The 26,957-nt window shown below is 39.6% G+C and overlaps 1 protein-coding gene across 1 annotated transcript in view; it reads right to left on the bottom strand.

Moving 5' to 3' along the window:
• LOC133542347 (protein disulfide-isomerase A6-like) overlaps positions 1-23,842 on the bottom strand; it is a 31,601-nt gene extending 7,759 nt beyond the window's left edge. Inside the window, exons 1-12 of the mRNA XM_061886395.1 lie at positions 23,701-23,842; positions 23,270-23,414; positions 23,127-23,184; positions 18,327-18,453; positions 18,154-18,260; positions 17,961-18,091; positions 15,374-15,488; positions 15,126-15,266; positions 14,965-15,049; positions 4,462-4,534; positions 4,205-4,363; positions 4,031-4,127 (exon numbers count right to left, since the gene is read on the bottom strand). Coding sequence (XP_061742379.1) covers positions 4,031-4,127; positions 4,205-4,363; positions 4,462-4,534; positions 14,965-15,049; positions 15,126-15,266; positions 15,374-15,488; positions 17,961-18,091; positions 18,154-18,260; positions 18,327-18,453; positions 23,127-23,184; positions 23,270-23,414; positions 23,701-23,719 — 1,257 coding nt within the window. The 5' untranslated portion in view covers positions 23,720-23,842. The remainder of the gene's footprint in view (positions 1-4,030; positions 4,128-4,204; positions 4,364-4,461; positions 4,535-14,964; positions 15,050-15,125; positions 15,267-15,373; positions 15,489-17,960; positions 18,092-18,153; positions 18,261-18,326; positions 18,454-23,126; positions 23,185-23,269; positions 23,415-23,700) is intronic.
• Positions 23,843-26,957: the final 3,115 nt, after the last annotated feature.

Raw genomic sequence — 26,957 nt, 5'->3', positions numbered from 1 at the left:
TCCGCTGTGAACGGGACTCTCTCTGCTGAGTTGGACCCGCTTTGGACTGGACTCTTGCGACTGTGTTGGATTGGATCCATTGTGGATTGAACTTTCACAGTATCATGTTAGACCCGCTCGACATCCATTGCTTTCCTCCTCTCTAAGGTTTTCATAGTCATTATTGTCACCGACGTCCCACTAGGTCATTATTGTCACCGATGTCCCACTGGGTGTGAGTTTTCCTTGCCCTTATGTGGGCCTACCGAGGATGTCGTGGTGGTTTGTGCAGCCCTTTGAGACACTAGTGATTTAGGGCTATATAAGTAAACATTGATTGATTGATTGATAGTAAGAAAACACAGACAAAACTGCTTGTAACTTCCGGTAGGAATTTTGTAGAGACATGAAACAAAAACCTCTATGTAGGTCTCACTTAGACCTAGATTTCATACACTGACATCCTTCAGCAAAAATCAACAGGAAGTTTGCAATTCCCCCTTCAAAACTAAAGTGTTATAAAAACACTCACCTTTGCCTCTTTGAGCTGTAATTTGACCCGGCTAACATGCTTCAAAACTCAAACTAGACACACACATCAGGACTGGCAAAAATTGCAATCTAATTAAAAAACCTAACCCCAAAACTCAAAATTGCACTCTAGCGCCCCCTAGGAATAAAACACAGACAAAACTGCTCCTAGGAAGAACACACAGAAAAAAACTCCTTGTAACTTCCGGTAGGAATTTCGTAGAGACATAAAACAAAAACATCTATGTAGGTCTCACTTACACCTACATTTCATACACCGACATCCTTCTGCAAAAATCAATAGGAAGTTTGCAATTCCCCCTTCAAAACAAAAGTTTTATAAAAACACTCACCTTTGCCTCTTTGAGCTGTAATTTGACCCCCTTAACATGCTTCAGAACTCACCAAACTGGATACACACATCAGGACTGGCAAAAATTGTAATCTGATCAAAAAACCTAACCCCAAAACTCAAAATTGCGCTCTAGCGCCCCCTAGGAATAAAACAGACAAAACTGCACCTAGGAAGAAAACACAGACAAAACTACTCGTAACTTCCGGTAAGAATGTCGTAGAGACATGAAACAAAAACTTTTATGTAGGTCTCACTTAGCCTTATATTTCATTAATTGACATCCTTCAGCAAAAATCAACAGGAAGTTGGCAATTACCCCTTCAAAACAAAAGTTTTGTAAAAACATGTCACCTTTTTTCAAACATTATCTCCTCTGAGCGCGTTTGTTGTGTCGGCTTCACACTAGCACAGGAAAGAGATTGAATGCTTCTGATTAAAAGTTTCGGAAAGAGTTTTTCTAACTGCTCTGGTTTGGATTTTACAAGCTTTTTAAGAACTGCTGAGCTGATGCTGCTGCGCTGCTGCCGTCTCAAGATGGCCGCTTTAAAGCAGGAAGCACCAGCGTGACCACAAAATGCAGAGAAGGTAGGTACTGTGCGGGTAAAGATATGCTGACTGGGTGAAAGAAGGAGGCAGCAGTTTGACTCCAGGATACAGAGAAGGTAGGTAATGTGCAGGTAAATATATTGTCTGGGTGATGGGAGGAAGCACCAGCATGTATGGGTGAAAGAAAGAAGCACCAGTGTGACCCCAGGATGCAGGGAAGGTAAGTAATGTGCAGGTAAAGATATGTTAAATGGGTAAAGGCAGGAAACACCAGCAAATGTCAGTCCCGTCCATCGCTGCTTGTAGCTTAAATTTTTTTTTATTATCTACAGCGGGGGTGTTAAAAGTGTGGCCCTGAGGCCATTTGTAACCCGAAGCTAATGTTTTACAGGCTCATGGCACATTCTAAAAATACTATTCAAATAAACAAAAACATAACTAAAGTGGAATTAAAAAGGTACATACATACATATACACATATATGTATATATATATAAAAAAACATATAGAGAGCGCGGCAAGTGCACACTCTAAGTCAATTAGTGCACGAGGGGAAAAAAAAAAATGGCAAAATCGTTGGGAAAACTATTTTTTTTTAACCCAAAGCGACCCCCAGATCAAAAAGTTTGGTGACCCCTGTTTTAGACAATACCAAAAAATACTCACAAGTATTGTTACTTTGTTTTAGCTAGAAACCATGACTAGAATTTTATTTTTATTTTTTTACATTTTTAAACAGTGAAGCATTTTTTAGACAATAAGCGGAGAGAAAATATTTTCCTATCATCCTTCGTTTTAAATGCGATACTTATTAAAACGCTGCACTCCGTCCTTTTAGCATTACACTAGAAATAACGATCTTTACATTCTAATTAGGACTGTGAATCTTAGGGTGTCCCACGATTCGATGCAATATCGATTCTTGGGGTCACGATTCGATAATATATCGATTTGATTCGTTTCAAAAACGATATTTTTCCGATTCAGAACGATTCTGTATTCATTCAATACATAGGATTTCAGCAGGATCTACCCCTGCTGACATGCTAGCAGAGTAGTAGATTTTTTTTTATTTAAATCTTTTATAATTGTAAAGGACAATGTTTTATCAACTGATTGCAATAATGTTAATTTGTTTTAACTATTAAACAAACCAAAAATATGACTTATTTTATCTTTGTGAAAACATTGGACATGTTGTCAAGCTTATGAGATGCGAGGCAAGTGTAAGCCACTGTGACACTATTGTTATTATTTTTATAAATGTCTAATGATAATGTCAGTGAGGGATTTTTAATCACTGCTATGCTGAAATTATAACTAATATTGATACTGTTGTTGATAATATTCATTTTTGTTTTTTTTCTGTGTGGTGTTTGTGTCTCCTCTCAAGTGCTCTGTTTATTGCAGTTCAGAGTGTTGCTGGGTCAGGTTCGGTTTTGGAATTGGATTGCATAGTTATGGTATTGCTGTGTACTGGTTTGTTGGATTGATTTAAAAATAAAAATGAAAAAAATATTTTTTTTTTAAAAAGAGAATCGATTCTGAATCCAAAGACATGCACCTGGGGATAGGTTGATTGGAGACACTAAATTGGCCCTAGTGTGTGAATGTGAGTGTGAATGTTGTCCGTCTATCTGAGTTGGCCCTGCGATGAGGTGGCGACTTGTCCAGGGTGTACCCCGCCTTCCGGCCGATTGTAGCTGAGATAGGCGCCAGCGCCCCCCGCGACCCCAAAAGGGAATAAGCGGTAGAAAATGGATGGATGGATAGATTCTGAATCGCACAACGTATTCGAATCAATTTTTTCCCACACCCTTAATTCTAATCATCTGACAAAAACATTCTTCTCATTAAATCTTATTTAAAAAAAACAAAAACCTAACGAATCAGCACCTCCAAGTCCGAGTCCATGGTTCTCAGCCGGAAAAAAGGGTGGAGTGCCATCTCCGGGTTGGGGAGGAGACCCTGCCCCAAGTGGAAGAGTTCAAGTACCTAGGAGTCTTGTTCACGAGTGAGGGGAGAGTGGATCGTGAGATCGACAGGCGGATCGGTGCGGCGTCTTCAGTAATGCGGACGTTGTACCGATCCGTTGTGGTGAAGAAGGAGCTGAGCCGGAAGGCAAAGCTCTCAATTTACCGGTCGATCTACGTTCCCATCCTCACCTATGGTCATGAACTTTGGGTCATGACCGAAAGGATAAGATCACGGGTACAAGCGGCCCAAATGAGTTTCCTCCGCCGGCTGTCTGGTCTCTCCCTTAGAGATAGGGTGAGAAGCTCTGCCATCCGGGAGGAACTCAAAGTAAAGCCTCTGCTCCTCCACATGGAGAGGAGCCAGATGAGGTGAATCGGGCATCTGGTCAGGATGCCACCCTAGGGAGGTGTTTAGGGCACGTCCGACCGGTAGGAGGCCACGGGGAAGACCCAGGACACGCTGGGAAGACTACGTCTCCCGGCTGGCCTGGGAACGCCTCGGGATCCCCCGGGAAAATCTGGACGAAGTGGCTGGGGAGAGGAAAGTCTGGGCTTCCCTGCTTAGGCTGCTGCCCCCGCGACCCGACTTCGGATAAGGGCAAGATGATGGTTGGATGGAAAAACCTAACGAGTCTACCCTTACCTGTCCATCTTTGCCGTCCCAGGCTTCAACGGTGTGAACTTTAGGCATGACTCCGCCTCCCAACGTGGCGGTGGAGCCTCGGCCGACAGAAAGCTCTCTGCAAAATAGTTAACGTTCTTTTGATGCTTTCTCAAAACAAAAATAATAATAATAATAATAATTTACAGGCCTCACCTAAGGAACTCGTGAATACCGGTGTCGCTAAAAGAGCCTCTAAGGAGAGCGAATTTCATCTTGCGTGTGTTGATGGCGGCCATTGCGGGGTAGCCGAAGCCACCAATACCCAGGGAGGCCTCCAGCTCCATCTGAGCCCCGGCCTCGGTCCACAGCCAGCTGACATAAAACAGGAAGTAGATTGTTACAAGTCACTCTAATGAGATTCTGAAGAGTCCATACATACTACATGGATGCAGTGTGCTTTTAGTTCTTACCCCCACATCTTCTTCTTGTACTTGTCCGCCATCTTCATCATCACGTCCAAGTAGCCGTTTCTACCAGCAGCACCTAGTGACATAAAGGTGAGCTCACTTTAGACCAGACCTGGGCCACATGCAGGTTTTACATCATTTTGTAACATCAAAACTGTCGCCGCCATTAGGATTTGCAGTGCTGTTTTTAAATGACCGTAAGTCTCGAAAGGCCTACTGAAAGCCACTACTACCGACCACGCAGTCTGATACAGTTGTGATCAAATTATGCTCCCAACCGTGTCTCTTGGAATGTGTAATGTCTTTGCTATTTTCTTATATCCATATCCTTATGAAGAGAAATGACCTCCTCTCTTGACTTCTTTGACCACTCCCTGGACTTCACCAAGTTGCAAATACACCATTGACCATCTACAAGAAGCTGAGCGTCACAGTCTTTTTCAATCAGTTTAATTGTTGCTCGTTATGGTTCTAATCACATCTACAGGTGTTTTCAACACCTGATTGAAAAGACCTTATTCAAATTCTGTTCTTAAGAGTTATGATCTTCAAGGGGTTGAATAATTTTGTCAATGAGATATTAAGAGAATTTACACTGTTTGGTATGTTACAAAATATAATGTTGTGCTCACCTGCACTGGCTTCCTGTGCACTTAAGATGTGACTTTAAGGTTTTACTACTTACGTATAAAATACTACACGGTCTAGCTCCATCCTATCTTGCCGATTGTATTGTACCATATGTCCCGGCAAGAAATCTGCGTTCAAAGGACTCCGGCTTATTAGTGATTCCCAAAGCCCAAAAAAAGTCTGCGGGCTATAGAGCGTTTTCCGTTCGGGCTCCAGTACTCTGGAATGCCCTCCCGGTAACAGTTCGAGATGCTACCTCAGTAGAAGCATTTAAGTCTCACCTTAAAATTCATTTGTATACTCTAGCCTTTAAATAGACTCCTTTTTTAGACCAGTTGATCTGCCGTTTCTTTTCTTTTCCTTCTATGTCCCACTCTCCCTTGTGGAGGGGGTCCGGTCCGATCCGGTGGCCATGTACTGCTCGCCTGTGTATCGGCTGGGGACATCTCTGCGCTGCTGATCCGCCTCCGCTTGGGATGGTTTCCTGCTGGCTCCGCTGTGAACGGGACTCTCGCTGCTGTGTTGGATCCGCTTTGGACTGGACTCTCGCGACTGTGTTGGATCCATTGTGGATTGAACTTTCACAGTATCATGTTGGACCCGCTCGACATCCATTGCTTTCCTCCTCTTCAAGGTTCTCATAGTCATCATTGTCACCGATGTCCCACTGGGTGTGAGTTTTCCTTGCCCTTATGTGGGCCTACCGAGGATGTCGTGGTGGTTTGTGCAGCCCTTTGAGACACTAGTGATTTAGGGCTATATAAGTAAACATTGATTGATTGATTAATTCAAGTTGCATTTGTCTATTTAATGCATCTTTATTTGATATGACTAAACAAAATACGGAATAAATGTCCAACTTGCTAAAACACCAAAATTGTTTGGGGGTTGAATAATTTTGATCACAACTGTAGTTTATAGATCAATGATGAAATCTTAATGCAACACATGCCAATACAGCCTTTTTAGTTTACTAAATTGCAATTTATAATATCGCGGAAGTATCATGCTAAAATGTCGCGTGACGTCACGCATTGTAGAGGACACCTTGTTCCAGCACCGTTCCCAGCTATAAGTTGTCTGTTTTCATCGCATAATTCCACAGTATTATTGACATCTGTGTTGCTGAATCTTTTGCAATTTGTTCAATGAATAATGGAGACGTCAATGAAGAAAGCTGCAGGTGGGAAGCGGTGTATTGCGGCCACCTTTGGCAACACAAACACAGCCGGTGTTTCATTGTTTACATTCCCGAAAGATTGACGGTCAAGCTTTACTATGGAACAGAGCGGTCAAGCGAACACGGTTGGATTGGACCACACACACACACACACACACACAAAGTACAGTGTATTATGCAGCGATCATTTCGAAAGATCCTGTTCGAAGAGGGTCTCTTGCGAAGGGCAGAGATGGGCATCGCCACCACCCGTCGACTGGTGCTGAAGAAAGGTGCGGGGCCGACTTTCAGGTTGCACAGGTACAACCATATAATCTCACTAAAACACTAGTAACACAATAAGCAGATAAGGGATTTTCCAGAATTATCCTAGTAAATATGTCTAATAACATTTGAATCGCTCCCACTGCCCTCGTCTTTTTTTTTTCCAAGTCATTCACTCTCACTTTCCTCATCCACGAATCTTTCATCCTTGCTCAAATTAACGGAAAATCGTCGGTTTCTCGGTCCGAATCCCTCTCGCTGCTGGTGGCCATGATTGTAAACAATGTTCGGATGTGAGGAGCTTCACAACCCGTGACGTCACGCGCACATCGTCTGCTACTTCCGGTATAGGAAAGGCATTTTTATTAGCGACCAAAAATTGCAAACTTTATCGTCGATGTTCTCTACTAAATCCTTTCAGCAAAAATATGGCAATATCGCGAAATGATCAAGTATGACACATAGAATGGACCTGCTATCCCCGTTTAAATAAGAACATCTCATTTCAGTAGGCCTTTGAACTATAGAAAGTATTTCAATTAGAGATGTCCGATAATGGCTTTTTTACCGATGTCCGATATTGTCCAGCTCTTAATTACAGATTCCGATATCAACCGATACAAATACATAAAGTCGTGGAATGAACACATTATTATGCCTAATTTTGTTATGATGCCCCACTGGATGCATTAAACAATGTAACAAGGTTTTCCAAAATAAATCAACTCAAATTATGGGTAAAAAATGCCAACATGGCACTGCCATATTTATTATTGAAGTCACCAAGTGCATTATTTTTTTTCAACAGCTTGGAATTTGGGACATGCTCTCCCTGAGAGAGCATGAAGAGGTTGAAGTGGGCGGGGTTTTTGGGGTAGGGGGTAGCGGGGGTTGTATATTGTAGCGTCCCGGAAGAGTTAGTGCTGCAAGGGGTTCTGTGTATTCGTTCTGTTGTGTTTATGTTGTGTTACGGTGCGGATGTTCTCCCGAAATGTGTTTGTCATTCTTGTTAACAATCAAGCAAAACGTAACAAACAGCAAAAAATGAATGCAAAGGGTAGCAAACAGCAACAATATGACATGTTATCACTTTTATGCAGACATTTGTTGTAAAAATTTGCTTCCGCATCTGTTCCTGACACATGTGTTTTGGGCTGGCAGCTCTGAAAACAAACCCCGCCCACTCTGCTTTGTAGTAATTCCAATAACACCCAAAAGTGAGGATTTCAACCATTGAAATTAGAGATGACCGATTATATCGGACTGCCTATATTATCGGCAGATAGATTAATTAAAATGTAAAATCGGAAATTATCGGTATCGGCCTGATTGTAGCTGAGATAGGCACCAGCGCCCCCCACAACCCCAAAGGGAATAAGCGATTGAAATGGATGGATTGATGGTTTAAAAAAGTAAAATTTACGATTTTTTAAAACGCCGCTGTACAGAGTGGTACACGGACGTAGGGAGAAGTAGAGAGCACCGATAAACCTTAAAGGCACTGCCTTTGCTTGCCGGCCCAATCACATAACACCTATGGCTTTTCACACACACAAGTGAATGCAAAGCATACTTGGTCAACAGCCATACAGGTCACACTGAGGGTGGCCGTATAAACAACTTTAACACTGTTACAAATATGCGCCACATTGTGAACCCACACCAAACAAGAATGACAAACATTTCGGGAGAACATCCGCAGGGTAACACAAAAAAACACAACAGAACAAATACCCAGAACCCCTTGCAGCACTAACTCTTACGGGATGCTACAATATTCAACCCCGCCCACCTCAACCTCCTCATGCTCTCTCAGGGAGAGCATGTCCCAAATTCTGCTGTTTTGAGGTATGTTTAAAAAAAAAAAAAAAAAAAGCACTTTGTGACTTCAATAATAAATATGGCAGTGCCATGTTGGCATTTTTTTCCATAATTTGAGTTGATTTATTTTGGAAAACCTTGTTACATTGTTTAATGCATCACAACAAAATTAGGCACGATAATGTGTTCATTCCATGACTGTATATATCGGTATCGGTTGATATCAGAATCTGTAATTAAGAGTTGGACAAAATCGGATTATCGGACATCTCTAGTTTTTATTATGTTTAGTCTTTTTGATTCATGGCTTTTGTCAAATATAACTTGTTTTAATCATAAAACCAAAAAAACTAAATATGCATTATTTACAGAAATTAAAGGCCTACTGAAATGAGATTTTCTTATTTAAACGGGGATAGCAGGTCCATTCTATGTGTCATACTTGATCATTTCGCCATATTGCCATATTTTTGCTGAAATGATTTAGTAGAGAACATCCACGATAAAGTTCGCAACTTTTGGTGCTAATAAAAAAGCCTTGCCTTTACCAGAAGTAGCAGACGATGTGCGCGTGACATCACGGGTTGTGGAGCTCCTCACATCTGAACATTGTTTACAATCATGGCCACTAGCAGCTAGAGCGATTTGGACCGAGAAAGCGACAATTTCCCCATTAATTTGAGCGAGGATTAAAGATTTCTGGATGAGGATAGTGAGAGTGAAGGACAAGGAAAAAAAAACAAATAAATAAAAAAGGGCAGTGGGAGCAATTCAAATGTTAGACACATTTACTAGGATAATTCAGAAAAATCCCTTATCTGCTTATTGTGTTACTAGTGTTTTAGTGAGATTATATGGTACCTGAAAGTCGGAGGGGTGTGGCCAAGGGTGTGGTGACCGCCAGTGTCTCTGGGGGAAGCCACGCAGCTGCAGGAGGACGCAAGCTCCGCTCATGTCTAAAGTAAGAGCCGACTTATTACCACAATTTTCTCGCCGAAACCTGTGGTCGGGAACCATGTTCGCTTGACATCTCTGTTCCATAGTAAAGCTTCACCTTCGGGAATTTTAAACAAGGAAACACCGGCTGTGTTGGTGTTGCTAAAGGCGGCCGCAATACACCGCTTCCCACCTACATCTTTCTTCTTTGACGTCTCCATTATTCATTGAACAAATTGCTAAAGATTCAGCAACTCAGATGTCCAGAATACTGTGTAATTATGAGATTAAAGCAGACTACTTATAGCTTGGATCGAGCTGGAAGAACATGTCCGCTACCACTGTCATCAACAGGATAAATCGCGCGAAATTTAAAATTGCAATTTAGTAAACTAAAAAGGCCGTATTGGCATGTGTTGCAATGTTAATATTTCATCATTGATATATAAACTATCAGACTGCGTGGTCGGTAGTAGTGGCTTTCGGTAGGCCTTTAAGTTGCATAGTGCAATATTTGAGGTTGGGTAATACCAGCCTTGAATAGCTCAATAATTCATGAAAACATTGATTTTGATACGATGCTTATTCATGCTAGAATGTGAAAGCAGGCAGGACTTGGTTGAGTTTGATTACGAGCATTATTTATAAATATATCTGGCATCTTGCATATAAAAATGCTCAATATCATTTATTGCATTTCAGTGTTTTCTAAAGGCTTAGTTGGCCACATGCGTGGACAGCACCTTTTAGCTCCTATTTCCAAAAATGTGTACACTACTGAATTGGGGTCTTACGGCCACTTATGTGGACACTTATACTGCCATCTGGTGGTGATAGGGTAAAACATGCATGGGGGAAAAAAGTGTAAAAATAAGAATTAGCATGTCATGAAGTACACATTTTTTACTTATGGGCTAATAAGTACATCATATAAAAAGATGATTATTAGTTTTTATTCAAATTAGGGTCCAATAAGCCCAAATAGCAAAGATAAATAAAATAAAAAGCATGCAAACAAACAGCTTGGGCCTTAAGAGGTTTAATGGCAGTTTAACTCATCATGCTTTGAGACTTATGGTCAGGGCGCCCTCTAGTGAGTAAGAGGCGCAATTACATCAAAGCTATATTTTCTTGTTTTTCCACAGGCAATAAAATCAGATTCATTAGTTTTTCGTGGAAAAAGCAGCATTATATACCAAAATTAAAGTCTGGTAAAAAATTAAATAATTGAAGTCAACTGGCCACCAGGTCGCCCGTTAGGACCAGATGAGTCGCCCGCTGGCCTGTTCTAAAAATAGCTCAAATAGCAGCACTTACCAGTGAGCTGCCTCTATTTTTTAAATTGTATTTATTTACTAGCAAGCTGGTCTCGACATTTTTAATTCTAAGTGAGACAAAACTCAAATAGAATTTGAAAATCAAAGACAATATTTTAAAGACTTGTTCAAATAAATTCATTTATTTTTTTACTTTGCTTCTTATAACTTTCAGAAAGACAATTTTAGAGAAAAAAATACAACCTTAAAAATGATTTTAGGATTTTTAAACACATATACCTTTTAAATTCCTTCCTCTTCTTTCCTGACAATTTAAATCAATGTTCAAGTAAATTATTTTTTTTTATTGTAAAGAATAAAAAATACATTTTAATTTAATTCTTCATTTTAGCTTCTGTTTTTTCGACGAAGAATGTTTGTGAAATATTTCTTCAAACTTATTAGGATTAAAATAAAAAAAATATATATTCTGGCAAATCTAGAAAATCTGTAGAATCAAACTTTAATCTTAATTCAAAGTCTTTTGAATTTATTTCAAAAAATGTTGTTCTGGAAAATCCATAAGAAATAATGATTCGTCTTTGTTAGAAATATAGCTTGGTCCAATTTGTTATATATTCTAACAAAGTGCAGATTGGATTTTAACCTATTTAAAACATGTTGTCAAAATTCTAAAATTAATCTTAATCAGAAAATATTACTAATGATGTTCCATAGTTTCTTTTTTTTAATTTTTTTCAAAAAGATTCAAATTAGCTAGTTTTTCTCTCTTTTTTTCGGTTGAATTTTGAATTTTAAAGAGTCGAAATTGAAAAGTTCGTTCTAATTTTTTTCGTGTTTTCTCCTCTTTTAAACCGTTCAATTAAGTGTTTTATTCCGTACAAAAAACCTTCTGTAGAAGGAAAAAAAATGTACGACGGAATAACAGGCAGATATACCCTTTTTGGGGGGGGGGGGGATATTTATCTGTTTCTATATATATTTATTGTGAGAAATCATTAAGATGCTCAGTGTTCCCTCAAACATAAATATCATTAATTATTAATAATAACAGAGTTGAAGGTAAATTGAGCAAATTGTCTATTTCTGGCAAAGTATTTAAGTGTGTATCAAACCGGTAGCCCTTCGTATTAATCAGTACCCAAGAAGTAGCTCTTGGTTTCAAAAAGGTTGGTGACCCCCGGTGTAGACATTATTTGAGATCAAAAACACAGTTTTTTTTTCTCAACTTAAAAACAAAGCTCCCTGGTGACATTTCAGACTGTAAGATTCAAGCTTAGGGTTTCCCCTTAAAACAGGTGCAGTTTGCAACTTCCTCTCAGTAACATTTTTCAAAGCAAAAAAATACCACCGGTCATCTTATGTTACCATCAGTGGTTTAACAGAACATATTTGTTCGACAATTGTCTACATTTTTCACAATTACAAATAGAGATGTCCGATAATATCAAACGATAAGTGCTTTAAAATGTAATATCGGAAATTATCGGTGTATGTTTTAAAAAGTAAAATGAATGACTTTTTAAAACGCTGCATGGAGCGGTACATATCCGGTAAAACACGGACATGGGGAGAAGTAGTCAGCAGAACCTCTCCTATCCCACACACAACACAGGAGGTGACGACTGCATCATGAGAGGTTTACTGGCGACGCTTGATGACCTCATCAAACCGCCGCGAGCGCAGCATAACAACAACAAGTGTGTTGTTGTCGGTGCTGTAGCCGTGGCTAACAAGCCAACTCGCTCAGTGACTGACTAACGACACCATGCCTGTGGTTTGGGATTATTTTAAAGGCCTGCTGAAACCCACTACTACGCAGTCTGGTAGTTTATATATCAATGATGAAATATTACTAGGGATGTCCCGATCCGATATTAATATCGGAAATCGGTCCGATATTAGCCAAAAAAGTGAATATCGGATTTTATCGGACTGAATCTAAAAACTCCGATATAAGCGCTCCGATATAAGCTGTCCATTTGCCGCTGCAGCACTTCTATAATAAGTGACTGGTTTGATCACACTCCAACACAGTAGGTGGCGGCAATGCCCCTTAATTAACGTTGGTGGCGGCCGCGGAAGAAGAGCGTCTCTGATCCAGCATGCACAGCCCACGTGATCACAACAACGACAACGCGTGTGCTCAGCAAAGTGTAGTGATGTCGGCTGTGTGGAAGTATTTTAACTCACAGCATGCCGAAATGCTTATCTTCTTAAAAAAAAATCTCCACATTATGCTCGGACTGCAGAAAGTGGAGAAGGAGGAGGAGGAGTAGTAAGGGTAGTCAGCACTGACTGATTATTATTTGTTTTATGCTCTTGTTATTAGAGTGATATGTTTATTGTGTTTACACTATTCTTCAGTGAAGACTAAGAGTAATTACTACATTGTTTTGGGCATAGTCAGTCAGTGAAACTGGAGCTGTGAACTCTTAATTTAGAGCTGTTGGACAGTGGACAATATTGTGTTGTTTTTGTGGTTTTTGTCCCTGCCCACAGTTGTTTCCAACATATGCTGACAGTAAAAAAATAACTGAAGTGAACTTGAATTGTTTGCACTTTAAAACGTTTTTGTTTTTTTTATTGGATTTATTTAGGTTCTTTTTCAGGGTCTTCTAATTTATTTTTAATTTATTCTATTCAATTGTATAATTATGTTGGTATTAGTGGTTATTTTGCACTTTAAATATAACATTTGGTTTTTATTGGATTTGTTGAGGTAATACTCCTATGTTGAAGGTTAAAATTTATGTAACCAATTGGTTAATAATAAATGGGTCAGTTTTTCCTATACCTACTCTTGCTGACTATTGTTTTCTGCTTTAACACTACAATATCAGTAACAGTAACATCACTTTATCAAGCCTTTTCTAACATTCTACAAAACAAAATAAAGAATAAATATATGTATGATTTGTGCCTATATCGTATCGTATTGATATCGGTATCGGCAAATACTCAAGGCTACAATATTGGTATCGTATCGGAAGTGAAAAAGTTGTATCGGGACATCCCTAAATATTACATTGCAACACATGCCAATACGGCCGGTTTAGTTTACTAAATTACAATTTTAAATTCCTGTTGAAAACGTCGCGGAATGATGATGCGTGTTTGTGAGGTTATTGGTTGGAGGGGACATTTTAGCCCAGCACCACTTACGGCTAAAAGTCATCTCTTTTCCTCGCACAATTCCACAGTATTTTGGACATCTGTGTTGCTGAATATTTTGCAATTTCTTCAAGTAATAATGGAGACGTCAAAGAAGAATGCTGTTGGTGTAAAGCGGTGTATTGCAGCTGCCTTTAGCACCGAGACACAGCCGGTGTTTCTTTGTTTGTTGTGAAGCTTTAACACAGAGCGGTCAAGCCAACATGTTTCTCTACGTCAACCAGCAAGTTTTTGGATGGGAAAAATTGTGATACTAAGTCGGCTCTTACCGGAGACTTGAGTGGATTATGCGACCTCCTGTCAAAAAGGCAGCTGTCAAGCAAACATATTTCTGTACGTCAACCAGCAAGTTTTTGCATGGGAAAAAATTGTGATATTAAGTCGGCTCTTACCGGAAACTTGAATGGATTATGCGACCTCCTGTCCGCATAGCTCGGTTGGTAGAGTGGCCGTGCCAGCGACTTGAGGGTTGCAGGTTCGATTCCCGCTTGTGCCATCCTAGTCACTGCCGTTGTGTCCTTGGGCAAGACACTTTACCCACCTGCTCCCAGTGCCACCCACACTGGTTTAAATGTAACTTGGATATTGGGTGTCACTATGTAAAGCGCTTTGAGTCACTTGAGAAAAGCGCTATATAAACATAATTCACTGTCAAAAAGGCAGCTGTGATCTTGGCTCCTCCTTTGGCTTCTCTGAGAGACACTGGCTTTCAGGTATGACTTTATAATCTCACTAAAACACTATTAACACAATAAGCAGAGAAAGGGATTTTCCAGAATTATCCTAGTAAATGTGTCTAATTACATCTGAATCGCTCACACTGCCGCCGCCCGGAGCCGTCACTTTTTTTTAATGCTTTTATCCTTGCTCAAATTAATGGGGAAATCGTCGCTTTCTCGGCCCGAATTGCTCTTGCTGCTGGTGGCCATGATTATAAACAATGTTCAGATGTAAGGAGCCCTACAACCCGTGACGTCACGCGCACATCGTCTGCTACTTCCGGTACAGGCAAGGCTTTTTTATTAGCGACCAAAAGTTGCAAACTTTATCGTGGATGTTCTCTACTAAATCCTTTCAGCAAAAATATGGCAATATCGTGAAATGATCAAGTATGACACATAGAATGGACCTGCTATCCCCGTTTAAATAAGAACATCTCATTTCTGTAGGCCTTTAATCCGGTGCGTCCTATGGTATGTATTTGTGTATGCGCGTGTCTCTCACCCGTGTCCAGAATATGCGGCAGGACGGCGATGATGCACAGCTGACTGTCCTCGCACGTCTTCTTTACCGCGTCTTCGTTGATTATCTGCACGACCAACACATTCCCAGCATTATTGTCCACTTCGTCTTTAATACTTTTTTTCGTCTCGGCGCTAACCGACCTCTACTAGTTCAGGAGCCGGGGCATTATCAGAGAACAGGTCCATGGCCCTTTCGATGATGTCGCCACGGGAGCGTCCTCCCTGGTAGTCCTCGGGCTCCTCGCCTTTTCGGAACACCTTGATGGTGGGGAAACCTTTGATCTGCACATACGGAGAGCAGGTATACCAAATTAAGACAGGACTTTCTGGCTGGCAAGCAACAATAAATGGTCAGTGTTTAGTTTATTACTTGACCATGGTATACTCACACCATAGCGAGCGGCCACCTCCTGGTGGACAGTTGCATCCACAGCTCCGAGGCGAACCTTTCCCTTGGTCTGCTCCTTGACAGCAGAAGCGGCAGCGGCCCACTCAGGCTCCAGGCTGGTGATTGAACAAAAGTCAGCCACTTTCCACAAAATCACAAGGACTTCTACGGTCCATTTTCCCATAGGAATTATAAATACTCTGTTCCGGTGTGACCACCATAAAATATAGTACCGGTAAGTGTACATTGTTTAAGTGACATTCTTATCCGAAAGACTGGTGTGAAAAGAAGATAGACATTGTTATTATACACACAGACTAGAAGGGCGGACGCGCGTAAATTTCCAGGACTTATGCAGACCACAAATACAAGTTCAGCAGGTCCCAGAAGGTAAGAAAAGTTGCTTTTGCATAATATTTTGCGAAACAAAATGCCAGATAATGTCTTACCTTATACAAAACCGGAATGTTTTGGCACTTTCACTGCGAGTTTACTGACAGATATAAGTAGCAAATGTACACTACTTTATAGTAAAAATAGCAACAGCGGATGATGAATGTCCCATGACAAGAAAAAAGAGGAAAAAGAAGAAGCTTATCGACTACGGCATCCGCACGGACTGCAAAGGCGGACACGCGCAAATTTTCAGGACTTATGCAGATCCCAAATACAAGACCGGCAGGTACCAGAAGGTAATATAACTTGATTTTGCATTGTATTGCAAAACCAAAAGCCAGATAATGTCTTACTTTATACAAAACTCACTACAGTGGTATGTTTTGGCACTTTCATGGCGAGTTTACTGACGGATATAAGTAGGAAATTTACACTACTTTATATTAGAGATGGCAACAGCGAATGATGAATGTCCCATGACAAAAAGAAAGAGGAAAAAGAAGCTTATAGACTACAGCATCCCCACGGACTGCAAAGGCGGACACGCGCAAATTTTCAGGACTTATGCAGATCCCAAATACAAGACCAGCAGGTACCAGAAGGTAAGAAAAATTGCTTTTGCATAATATTGCAAAACAAAAAGCCAGATAATGTCTTACCTTATACAAAACTCACTACACCGGTATGTTTTGGCACTTTCACTGCGAGTTTACTGACAGATATAAGTAAGAAATTTACACTACTTTATAGCAGAAATAGCAACAGCGGATGATGAATGTCCCATGACAAGAAGAAAGAGGAAAAAGAAGAAGCTTATCGACTACGGCATCCCCACGGACTGCAAAGGTGGACACGCGCAAATTTTCAGGACTTATGCAGATCCCAAATACAAGATCAGCAGGTACCAGAAGGTAAGAAAAGTTGCTTTTGCATAATATTGCAAAACAAAAAGCCAGATAATGTCTTACCTTATACAAAACTCACTACACCGGTATGTTTTGGCACTTTCATGGCGAGTTTACTGAAAGATTTAAAGAAGAACTGTACCCTACTTTAAATTAGAAATAGCAACAAGGGAAGATGAATGTCCCATGACAAGAAGAAGCTTATCGACTACGGCATCCGTACGGACGTCAAAGGCGGACACGCGCAACTTTTCCCGACTTATGCAGATCCCAAAAACAGATCAGCGGATAGCATAATATTGCGAAACAAAACACCAGATATGTCATACCTTATACACACACACACCATAGTAATACTGGTATGTTGAAGCACAGTACAATCCATCAAGCGGTGCGGCTTCTTCGCTTACTAAAGTCGTACTGAAACATTTGGAGAGATTTTTGAGCGCCGTTTGTAATGTTCTATATTTTCAATGGAACATTTTGGTGTTGTTTACGTGAGTCATATTGCAGTCTACACGTATCTCTTATGTGTGACTGCCATCTACTGGTCACACTTATTACACCATGTACCAAATAAAATAGATTCGAGGTCGGTAAGCCCAACCAAAATTATTCCGTGCGTGTTATAAGGCGCACTGTCGAGTTTAGAAAAAAAATTTAAGGATTTTGAGAGCGCCTTATGGTCGGAAAAATACGGTGATTGACATGAAGGGTTTATTTTGACATGAAGGATTTCCTATGATGCAGCTCATTTTTATTTGACATATCTTGTGTGACATCATGCACAAAAGTAGACTTTGTTTGTTTTAAACTATTGTAGTGGCATTCTGTACAAAAAGTGCACTTTATTCAGTGTTGTTTTGATATATCATCTTAGTGACATCATGCACAAAAGTGCACTCATAGCTTGTTTTAAACTGTCTCCGACAATCTTGCACTTTCTGTTTGGGAAATGACATGAATGTTTGTGCCACTGCTTAATAACTGTTTCATAAATACACTTTTAGTTGTGATTTCTCTCTCTGCATGAAAGTTTAAAAGTAGCATATATTAATGCAGTATGAAAAAGAATGTTTTAATGTAGACACATAGAATCATCATACTGCTGTGATTTTATGTGTCAAGTGTTCATTCAAGGCTAAGGCAAACTATGGAGATATATATGGTGTATCGTGACAACGCCTAAAAAAAATATCGAGATATTAAAAAGCTCCACCCAGGAACAGGGTCATATGTATTCCTTCCCTACTGTATAATAAAAAATGTTGCAGATGGCAAACTCACTTTTTGCAGTGTCCACACCAGGGGGCGAAGAACTCGACCAGCCACACGTCGTCGCTCTCCAGGACCATGGACTTGAAGTTGCCGTCTGTGAGCTCCACCACGTCATTTTTGCCACCACCGCCGCCGCCGCTCTACGGAGGATATTACGTCTCGTCATTACTCCGTTTTTAAAATACGTCGAGTCATCTCATACCTGTCTGCTGTACCCAGAGCCGCCAGACTTGCCGCTGAGTCGCTCTTTGACCAGAGTCCGGAGAGCATTCAAGGCTCCGTCCACAATGGCCTGGCTGCTGCGTCCCCCTGGGGGATGAACAGGAACTGTCAACGAGTTCCCCTTGTTTCAGGTGGACCTTAAAAGATGGGTACCTTGATAATCCTCTGGCTTGTTCTTGTTGGCACCAAAGACCTTGATGGTGGGGAAGCCTCTGACGCCATACTGGCCTCCCAGAGACTTGTGCTGGTCCGCGTCTACTGCGCCAACCTTGACGATACCCTGGGAGGCGAGACCACTTCAAATTCAACGATATATCTGTTTTTCTTCTTCGCGGCTTAATTCAAACTGTCAAGCAGCTTGAGCGTAGCATTAAAACAAGGAGTTTTAGCTGTTTGAGCTGTTCTGTTCTTGGTTGCTCCAGTTGTTCAAATAGAGAGATAGGAAAGAGCTTTCATAGAGTCCCAAAAGAAGTGGTGCATAAAAAGGTCAAAAAAAACAAAATGTCTCCTAAAAATATCCCTTTCAACTTGTGGAATACAATCGGACCACGTGTGTCTGCAGCGATCACTTTGGAAAATATTAGTATGAAACACTTTCTTTGATGCAATCGACTTTATTCTCTAATACATTAGTAGTGTTAGAGAGCAGAACTAAACATAATGAAAAGGGCAAGAGACCACATTATTTTTAAAGTCAAGAAAAACGAAATGGCTCCTAAAAATATCACTTTCAACTTGTGGAATACAATCGGACCACGTGTGTCTGCAGCGATCACTTTGGAAAATATTAGTATTAAACACTTTCTTTGATGCAATCGACTTTATTCTCTACTACATTGATAGTGCTAGAGAGCAGAACTAAACATAATGAAAAGGGCAAGAGACCACATTATTTTTAAAGTCAAGAAAAACGAAATGGCTCCTAAAAATATCACTTTCAACTTGTGGAATACAATCGGACCACGTGTGTCTGCAGCGATCACTTTGGAAAATAGTATGAAAAACTTTTTTTAATGCCATCGACTTCATTCTCTACTACATTAGTAGTGTTAGAGAGCAGAACTAAACAAAATGAAAAGGGCAAGAGACCACTTTATTTTTAAAGTCAAGAAAAACGAAATGGCTCCTAAAAATATCACTCTCAACTTGTGGAATACAATCGGACCACGTGTGTCTGCAGCGATCACTTTGGAAAATATTAGTATGAAAAACTCTCTGATGCAATCGACTTTATTCTCTACTACATTAGTAGTGTTAGAGAGCAGAACTACACATAATGAAAAGGGCAAGAGACCACATTATTTTTAAAGCCAAGAAAAACGAAATGGCTCCTAAAAATATCACTTTCAACTCGTGGAATACAATCGGACCACGTGTGTCTGCAGCGATCACTTTGGAAAATATTAATATGAAAAACTTTCTTTGATGCAATCGACTTTATTCTCTACTACATTAGTAGTGTTAGAGAGCAGAACTAAACATAATGAAAAGGGCAAGAGACCACATTATTTTGTGGTTGCTATTAGGGATGACTGCCGATATTTTCGGCCGATAAATGCTTTAAAATGTAATATTGGAAATTATCGGTATCGGTTTCAAAAAGTAAAATTTATGACTTTTTAAAATGCCGCTGTGTACACTGACGTACAGGTCCAACGAAATTTAAGTTGCTTCCCTTAGGTGGTTTGCATTTTAAAAACAGAAGAAACCACACAATATTCAGGAACAACACAATATACACAATATACAATATGGCCTAAGACCACTCTAAGGAGGCAATGTAAAAAAAAACGAGACAATAAAAAGTATAAAGTGACTAGTAAAACTGACTAGAGGAGTAATGCAGAGTACAGACCGACAATAAACCTTAAAAGGCACTGCCTTTGCGTGCCGGACCAATTACATAACATCTACGGCTTTTCATACACACACAAGTGAATGCAATCCATACTTGGTCAACAGCCATACAGGTCACACTGAGGGTGGCCGTATAAACAACTTTAACACTGTTACAAATATGCGCCACACTGTGAACCCACACCAAACAAGAATGACAAAAATAGGCAAAATAATGTGTTAATTCCACGACTGTATACATCAGTTGAGATCGGTATATCGCTAATTAAGAGTTGGACAATATCGGATAACAGCAAAAGAATACATTATCGGACATCTCTAGTTGCTATGTCTAAATATAACTACAAAGCCCTGGTTGTACAAATAAACTAACGTCATGTTAAGTCCAAGAAAAAAATATTGTGATTGTTGGTCCGATTCACCATATTTTCATTGTCCATTTTCATAAGAGATATTAAAAGCTTAGTTGTTGTCATGCAGTAAAGCCAAGAGCCTTATTCGACACAGATAACCACACTATACTGTCTTTGGTGATAGAAAGAAAATATCCTCAGTGTTAATAAAGTAGATTAATAAATCTCTCAGACTCATCGATATTACGGCAGTTGGCAATATGACTCAAGTTAACAATACCAACATTTTATATGTTCCATTAAAAATATAGAACATTACACACGGCGCTCAAAAAACTATCAAAATATTTTAGTACGACTTTGGTAAGCTATGAAGCCGCACCGCTGGATGGATTGTACTGTGCTTCAACATACGAGTACTATTATGGTGTGTGTATAAGGTAAGACATTATCTGGCGTTTTGTTTCGCAATATTATGCTACCTTCTGGTACCTGCTGATCTGTTTTTGGGATCTGCATAAGTCCTGAAAATGTGTGCGTGTCCGCCTTTGTAGTCAATGGCAACGCCGTGGTCCAAGGGTAAAGAACCTAGGGCTCTCGAGCCAGAAGTGGCTCTTGATGACTGCATCTGGCTCTTAGATGCTTAACACGATAAGTAATGAATAGTTCCACGGTGTTAAAAATAACGTTCAAAATAAAAAAAACATTATTTTCAAATAAATGACGCATTTGTGGTAGTAGGTGTGCATGTCGCCAAATGCAAACATTGCATTTTAAATCCATCGATCTGTTTTCTACCGCACCTGTTCAAGAAGTCGCATTAGAGGTAAGAAGTATTTTATTTATTATTGATTAGCTTTAGAATAACAATGTTATCAAAAAGACTAAGAGACTTATTATACACAAAAAATGTTGGTCTTACTTAAAAATGCATGCATTTAGTTGTATTCAGGGTTAAAAAATATTATATGGCTCTCACGGAAATGCATTTTAAAATATTTGGCTTTCATGGCTCTCTCAGCCAAAAAGGTTCCCGAACCCTGCCGTAGTCCTTTTTCCTCTATCTTTTTGCTATGGGACATTCATCCTCCGATGTTGCCATTTCTAATATAAAGTCGTGTAAATTTCTTACTTATAACTGTCAGTAAAGTTGCCATGAAAGCATTAAAACATACCGGTGTAGTGAGTTAACATTATTCACCCAAGGAACTTAAGTTATTGGAGAGTTCCGGTCGGACGGTTTTTCACGGGACACATTTCCGGTTGTTGTTGTTTTCGGATGAGGAGATGCTGCTCCGTTATTAAATTGACGTAAAGCCTGAATGTCATTAAAAAAGTTAGCTCCATCTTTTGACACTTCTTCCACTTCCGTCCTTGCACGCTACACCGCTACAACAAAGATGACGGGGGGAAGACGCCGCCGAAGGTGAGCCACGTAAATGAGACCGCCCACAAAACGGCGCACCCGGATGCGGCTTGAAGATGATGTGTAATACATCATCTTCAAGCCGTTTGAAGACATCCATCTTTGATGTCTTTAATGTTCTTTGATGTTGTAAGAAGGATGTTTACTATAGCTATGATTTGGGGTTTTTTTCCCCCTTTGGCCTCAGTCTGGACCCCTTCTCCAGGGGCCCAGGCTTGGACCGATTTTTTTTTTTTTTTCCCCCCATTTGTTTACCTGTATCTCACCTTTTTGTAAGGAGCGCCGGAAGTTGGCAGACCAGTCAGCGATCCTGTTCTGTCTCCCTGTTATGTTTAGATAGTACTTTATTGATTCCTTCAGGAGAGTTCCTTTAGGAAAATTAAAAAAGGAAAATTTGTCTAACCGTGAATGGGATTGTGCTGATAATTTTAATTTCCCCTCGGGGATTAATAAAGTATGTCTGATTCTGATCATCCGTGTAACATTTTGACCAAAGAACCACCATTACATCAGGAAAAACGAAATTGTGTCAAAAGGAAATTGCTCTGTCACACCAATTTTCTCCCCCCCCCATTTACTTCCAGGGTCATGTTTCCTCTTACGTCAGGAATATCCTCAAGTTAATTTGTCCGATTAATACAGACGTTGTGTTAACGCTATATTATAAAAATACAGCGCTATATTATAAAAATACAGACGTTTTGTTAACGTTATATTATAAAAAATAAAAAAAACAATTTACAAACAAGCTATGGGATGACGTAAGAGGAAACGTGACCCCGGAAGTAAATGGGGGGAAGGCTTTTTTCAATTTTTTATAATATAGCGTTAACAAAACATCTTTATTTTTATAATGTAGCGTTAAAAAACGTCTGTATTAATCGGACAAATCAACTTGAGGATATTCCTGACGTAAGAGGAAACATGACCCCGGAAGTAAATGGGGGGGTGTAAGGTTTTTGCAGGGGGGAAGAAATTTGGCATGACAGCTCCTAAAAATATCACTTACAACCGGGCCACGTGTCTGCAGCGATCACTTTGGAAAATGTTTGTTTCTTTGATGCAATCGAGAATCGCAATTAGAAAAAAAAATCATAATTTGAGCCCTTTAATGTATGAAAAAAAGATCTGATTACACTTTGTGCGCCCGAGGGTCCGGAAAATACGTTAATAGCGAGTACAAACGCAAAGTCGCCGCAACAGATAGGGGGCAGTAGTGCGTAACTATACATCAAAACATAGCTTATGTCAACTCAAGATGTTTCTCGAGTATCCCCTTGACACTGAACGCATCCTAACAAAACTAAAAATGTTTACCTTGAGGGCCGTGGCCGCCTTCTTCCAGTCCGGCGTCAAACTTTGACAGTGCCCACACCTGTAAAGATGCAAAATAAATGTATCCATTTTGCGGCGAGACACCCCCTGGCGCATTTTTAGGCCCATCCCAGATGTGGACTCACCAGGGAGCGTAGAACTCCACCAGCCACAAACTGTCGCTCTGGATCACCTCTTTGTTGAAGTTGGACGGGTTGAGTTCGATGACGTCATCGCCGGGGGAATAAAAGGCGCTGATGGACACAAGCAAGGAGCAGCCAAACAACGGTCCTGCAAAATGATCAATGTTTGGTCATTGTTCCGCAACATCTACAGAAACAAGATTAATAAACGATGCCTACGATATTTTAAAACACGATTAATGTATCATTATCACGTTATCGGTTATGAAACGCAGGTTTGTATTGAATTAGAGAGGCCTGGCAACACTTGGTGCTGCGTTCAATGCCAGCTAGCCAAACAAGCTACGCTTTCTAAACACCTAATTTATAACACAAAAACTCCACACGGTGACGTTCGGAAGTAATATTAATCCATCGATCAAGCATCGACTCACCAAAAAGTCGTAGTTTCATGGTTTAAGGCGCGCCCCCACGACTTATCTCGCTAGCAAACAAGCGTTCACACAAACCCGGTGCTGCGGATGCCCAACTAAAAAAAGTGGTCGAGGCTCACCGTGGCCCGCGCTGATTGGCTGAGACGGACGGCACCGAGCGGCCGACCAATCAGGAAGCGCCGTGTATACGTTCACAGTCAAAATGATGAACGTCAGGAGAAATACGAGTTTCGGGAAAATAAAATAAAACACTAAAAGAAGGTAAAATTTATTGAAAAAGAAGAGGTGGCGAAATAAAATTTCATGTTGTTCTTCCTTGAAATAGGGACCTAAATCAGCGTAATACAACTTTCCGAATGCAAACACCGTGACTGTAGTTACTTGTTAAAAAGCGCATATATAAGTAATTTGCCCGTTCCTCGCTCAATTTTTTTTCATAATTTATTAAAAAAAACGGCTCGTGAATTTTTTTTTTTAATGTTGTTAACGTGTCACTAATAAATAAGAATAGGAATTAGATTCATAAAGTGTCGTTAATTTATCTAATATGTTAATAAAGTACAAAGAAGAACCCTGATGAATGTATTGAACTTCTGTTGTTAAACCATCTTATTCATCTCATTATGATAATTATAACATACTTAACTATTTATTGACAGCTTTATCATTTGTTTTTTTTTTATGGATTTATCCATCCATCCATCCATCCATCCATTTCCTACCGATTGTCCCTTTTTGGGTCGCTGGATTTATATTGTGTACAAATTAAGAACAGGAAGTGAATAAAAACGTAATACAAAGTATTTTGATATTTATTGACACCTTTATTATTTGTTATCTATGGATTTATATTGTTTACAAATTGATAACATGAAGTGAATACAAACTTAAAACAATCAATTTAGCTATTTATTGACACCTTTATTATTCGTTATTTATGGATTTAAATTGTGTACGAATTGAGAACCGGAAGTGAACACAAATTTTTAAAATGTTTTTTAATAGTGAACAACTGAAGACACAAACAGCATATATTAACATTATTCTGAGAATGTTAAAGAGAATAAAATAAGGGACGATTCAAAAAGATTAAAAAAAAAAAAGAATTGGGTTAGTATAAATAATTAAATAAAAATTCATCCAATGATTACAACAATTTAAGGTATTTACTATTTTTAACCATTTTCCAAGATTTTATTAAGAATTTGAAGTCAGTAATCCAACTATCTTCCTCACTTTCAGAAATCGACATTTATGCATGAAGAATTTAGCTTGCAATATACTAATAGTAATAATAATTTATATTCTATTAAGGATAAAACAGTTGGCAACCATTATGTGATTTTTCTGTTTAAAAAAAAACCTAGTTGGGTATATTCTATTTATAGAAGGTGCTAGTACGTATGAAATGAAACATTGGTAAGATTAAACAAACTCAGATTCTTCCTACTTAAGACATGTTAGTGAAAGTCTGGATAAATGTGGTGAATCATATTTAAACTGTATGCATTTTTGTAATGAACATATTCCATTAATGTAAAATGCATTTATTTAATTATTAACGTAAATTTCCCATTATTTATTTAATATTTCACGATTGAATCGATTATCTATTTCATAATTCTTTATGATTTAGGCCAGGGGTGCCCATTACGTCGATCGCGAGCTACCAGTCGACCGCGGGGGGTGTGTCAGTCGATCTCCAGCTAGGCTTTTAAAAAAAAATAGACCTAAAAATTAGTGATCATCAATCTTCACCAAGACGTCACTTAAATGACATTCACGGTACCGGAGGGTCTTGTGAGATGACGCTGGCTGCTGCAAGATCATTATTATTAAATATGACCGAGAGGAAGGCGAGAAACACTTTTTATTTCAACAGACTCTCGCGCCGTACCTTCCGTCAAAACTCCGAAGGCCGACTGCACATTTCCTATCTTCACAATAAAAGCCCTGCTTCATGCTGCCTGCGCTAACTAAATACAGAGTCTCGGAAAACTGGCGTGCACAAGCAATCCCTCAGAGAGCTGGCGTGCACATCACTTGTGCACGCCAGCTTTCCGAGACTCTTATTTTGTTAGCGCAGGCAGCATGAAGCAGGGCTTTTATTGTGAAGATAGGAAATGTGCAGTCGGCCTTTAGAGTTTTGACGGAAGGGACGGCGCGAAAGTCTGTTGAAATAAAAAGTGTTTCTCGCCTTCCCCTCTGTCATTTTTTCATAATAATGAACTGGCAGCAGCCAGCGTCATCTCACAAGACCCTCGGGTGCCGTGAATGTCAATCAAGCAAGCTACGGAATTTGCCGCCAATGTTTTTCTTGTAAAGTGTATGGAAGCTGGATGAATTACATGCCAAAAAACAACCACTTTCATGTGGTATTGTACAGAAAGGACAACTTTTTTTCTCCTCCATTTGAAAATGTGGGCGTTATCATCATTACTGTCTGATTCCAATCAATGCAAGTCATCAGAATCAGGTAATACACCAACTTATATTCTTGTCTTCGTGAAAGAAAGACATCTATATGTGTTACACATGCTTGTATTATCATTAAACACATTTAACTTGTTTACAAAAATGTCTCTTTCATAAATAAATAAATATAAATGATATATATAAATGAGGTAGACCCCCTCGAGTTGGTCAATTGAAAAGTAGCTCGCCTGCAGAAAAAGTGTGGGCACCCCTGATTTTGAACGTTTAAATATATTAGTTTTGTCTCATTTGGCCCCCCGTAGAGAGATACCTGATTGTCATGCTTGAACGTTCTCATTTTGTATCTGTTATGAGGAGGTTTTGCCACTAGATGGAAACAAATTGTCATGCTTGAACGTTCTCATTTTGTATCTGTTATGAGGAGGTTTTGCCACTAGATGGAGACAAATAACCAAGCAAAAGCTTTTTTCAACTTCTTCAAATTGACATCCATTCGTCCATTTACTACTGCTTGTCCCTTGTAGGGTCGCAAAGGGGTGCTGGAGCCAATGAGCATGTGACGTTGAGTAGGCTATTGTTTATGGTCTTGTAAGTTAAATAGCTCACGTATTTGTGTGAACTATTTCAACTTCTTTCTGCTGCTTTCCATTCATGATTCACTTTATTGTCTTCCTTCTCTGTTGCGGGTCCCAGAGTCTGGAAAGATCTCCCTTTCTGTGTAAGACCCTTCTTAAACCCGTTTTTACTCACCGGCTTTTAACCCAGCATGATACTTTGAAATGCTTTTTTTTTTTTTTTTTTTTTTACTTTCTAACTGCCTT

The sequence above is a fragment of the Nerophis ophidion genome, linkage group LG24 (assembly GCF_033978795.1).
Source record: "Nerophis ophidion isolate RoL-2023_Sa linkage group LG24, RoL_Noph_v1.0, whole genome shotgun sequence".
NCBI lineage: Eukaryota > Metazoa > Chordata > Actinopteri > Syngnathiformes > Syngnathidae > Nerophis > Nerophis ophidion.
Note: the sequence above shows the minus strand (reverse complement) of the source record. Positions and strands in the feature narration are given on the sequence as shown.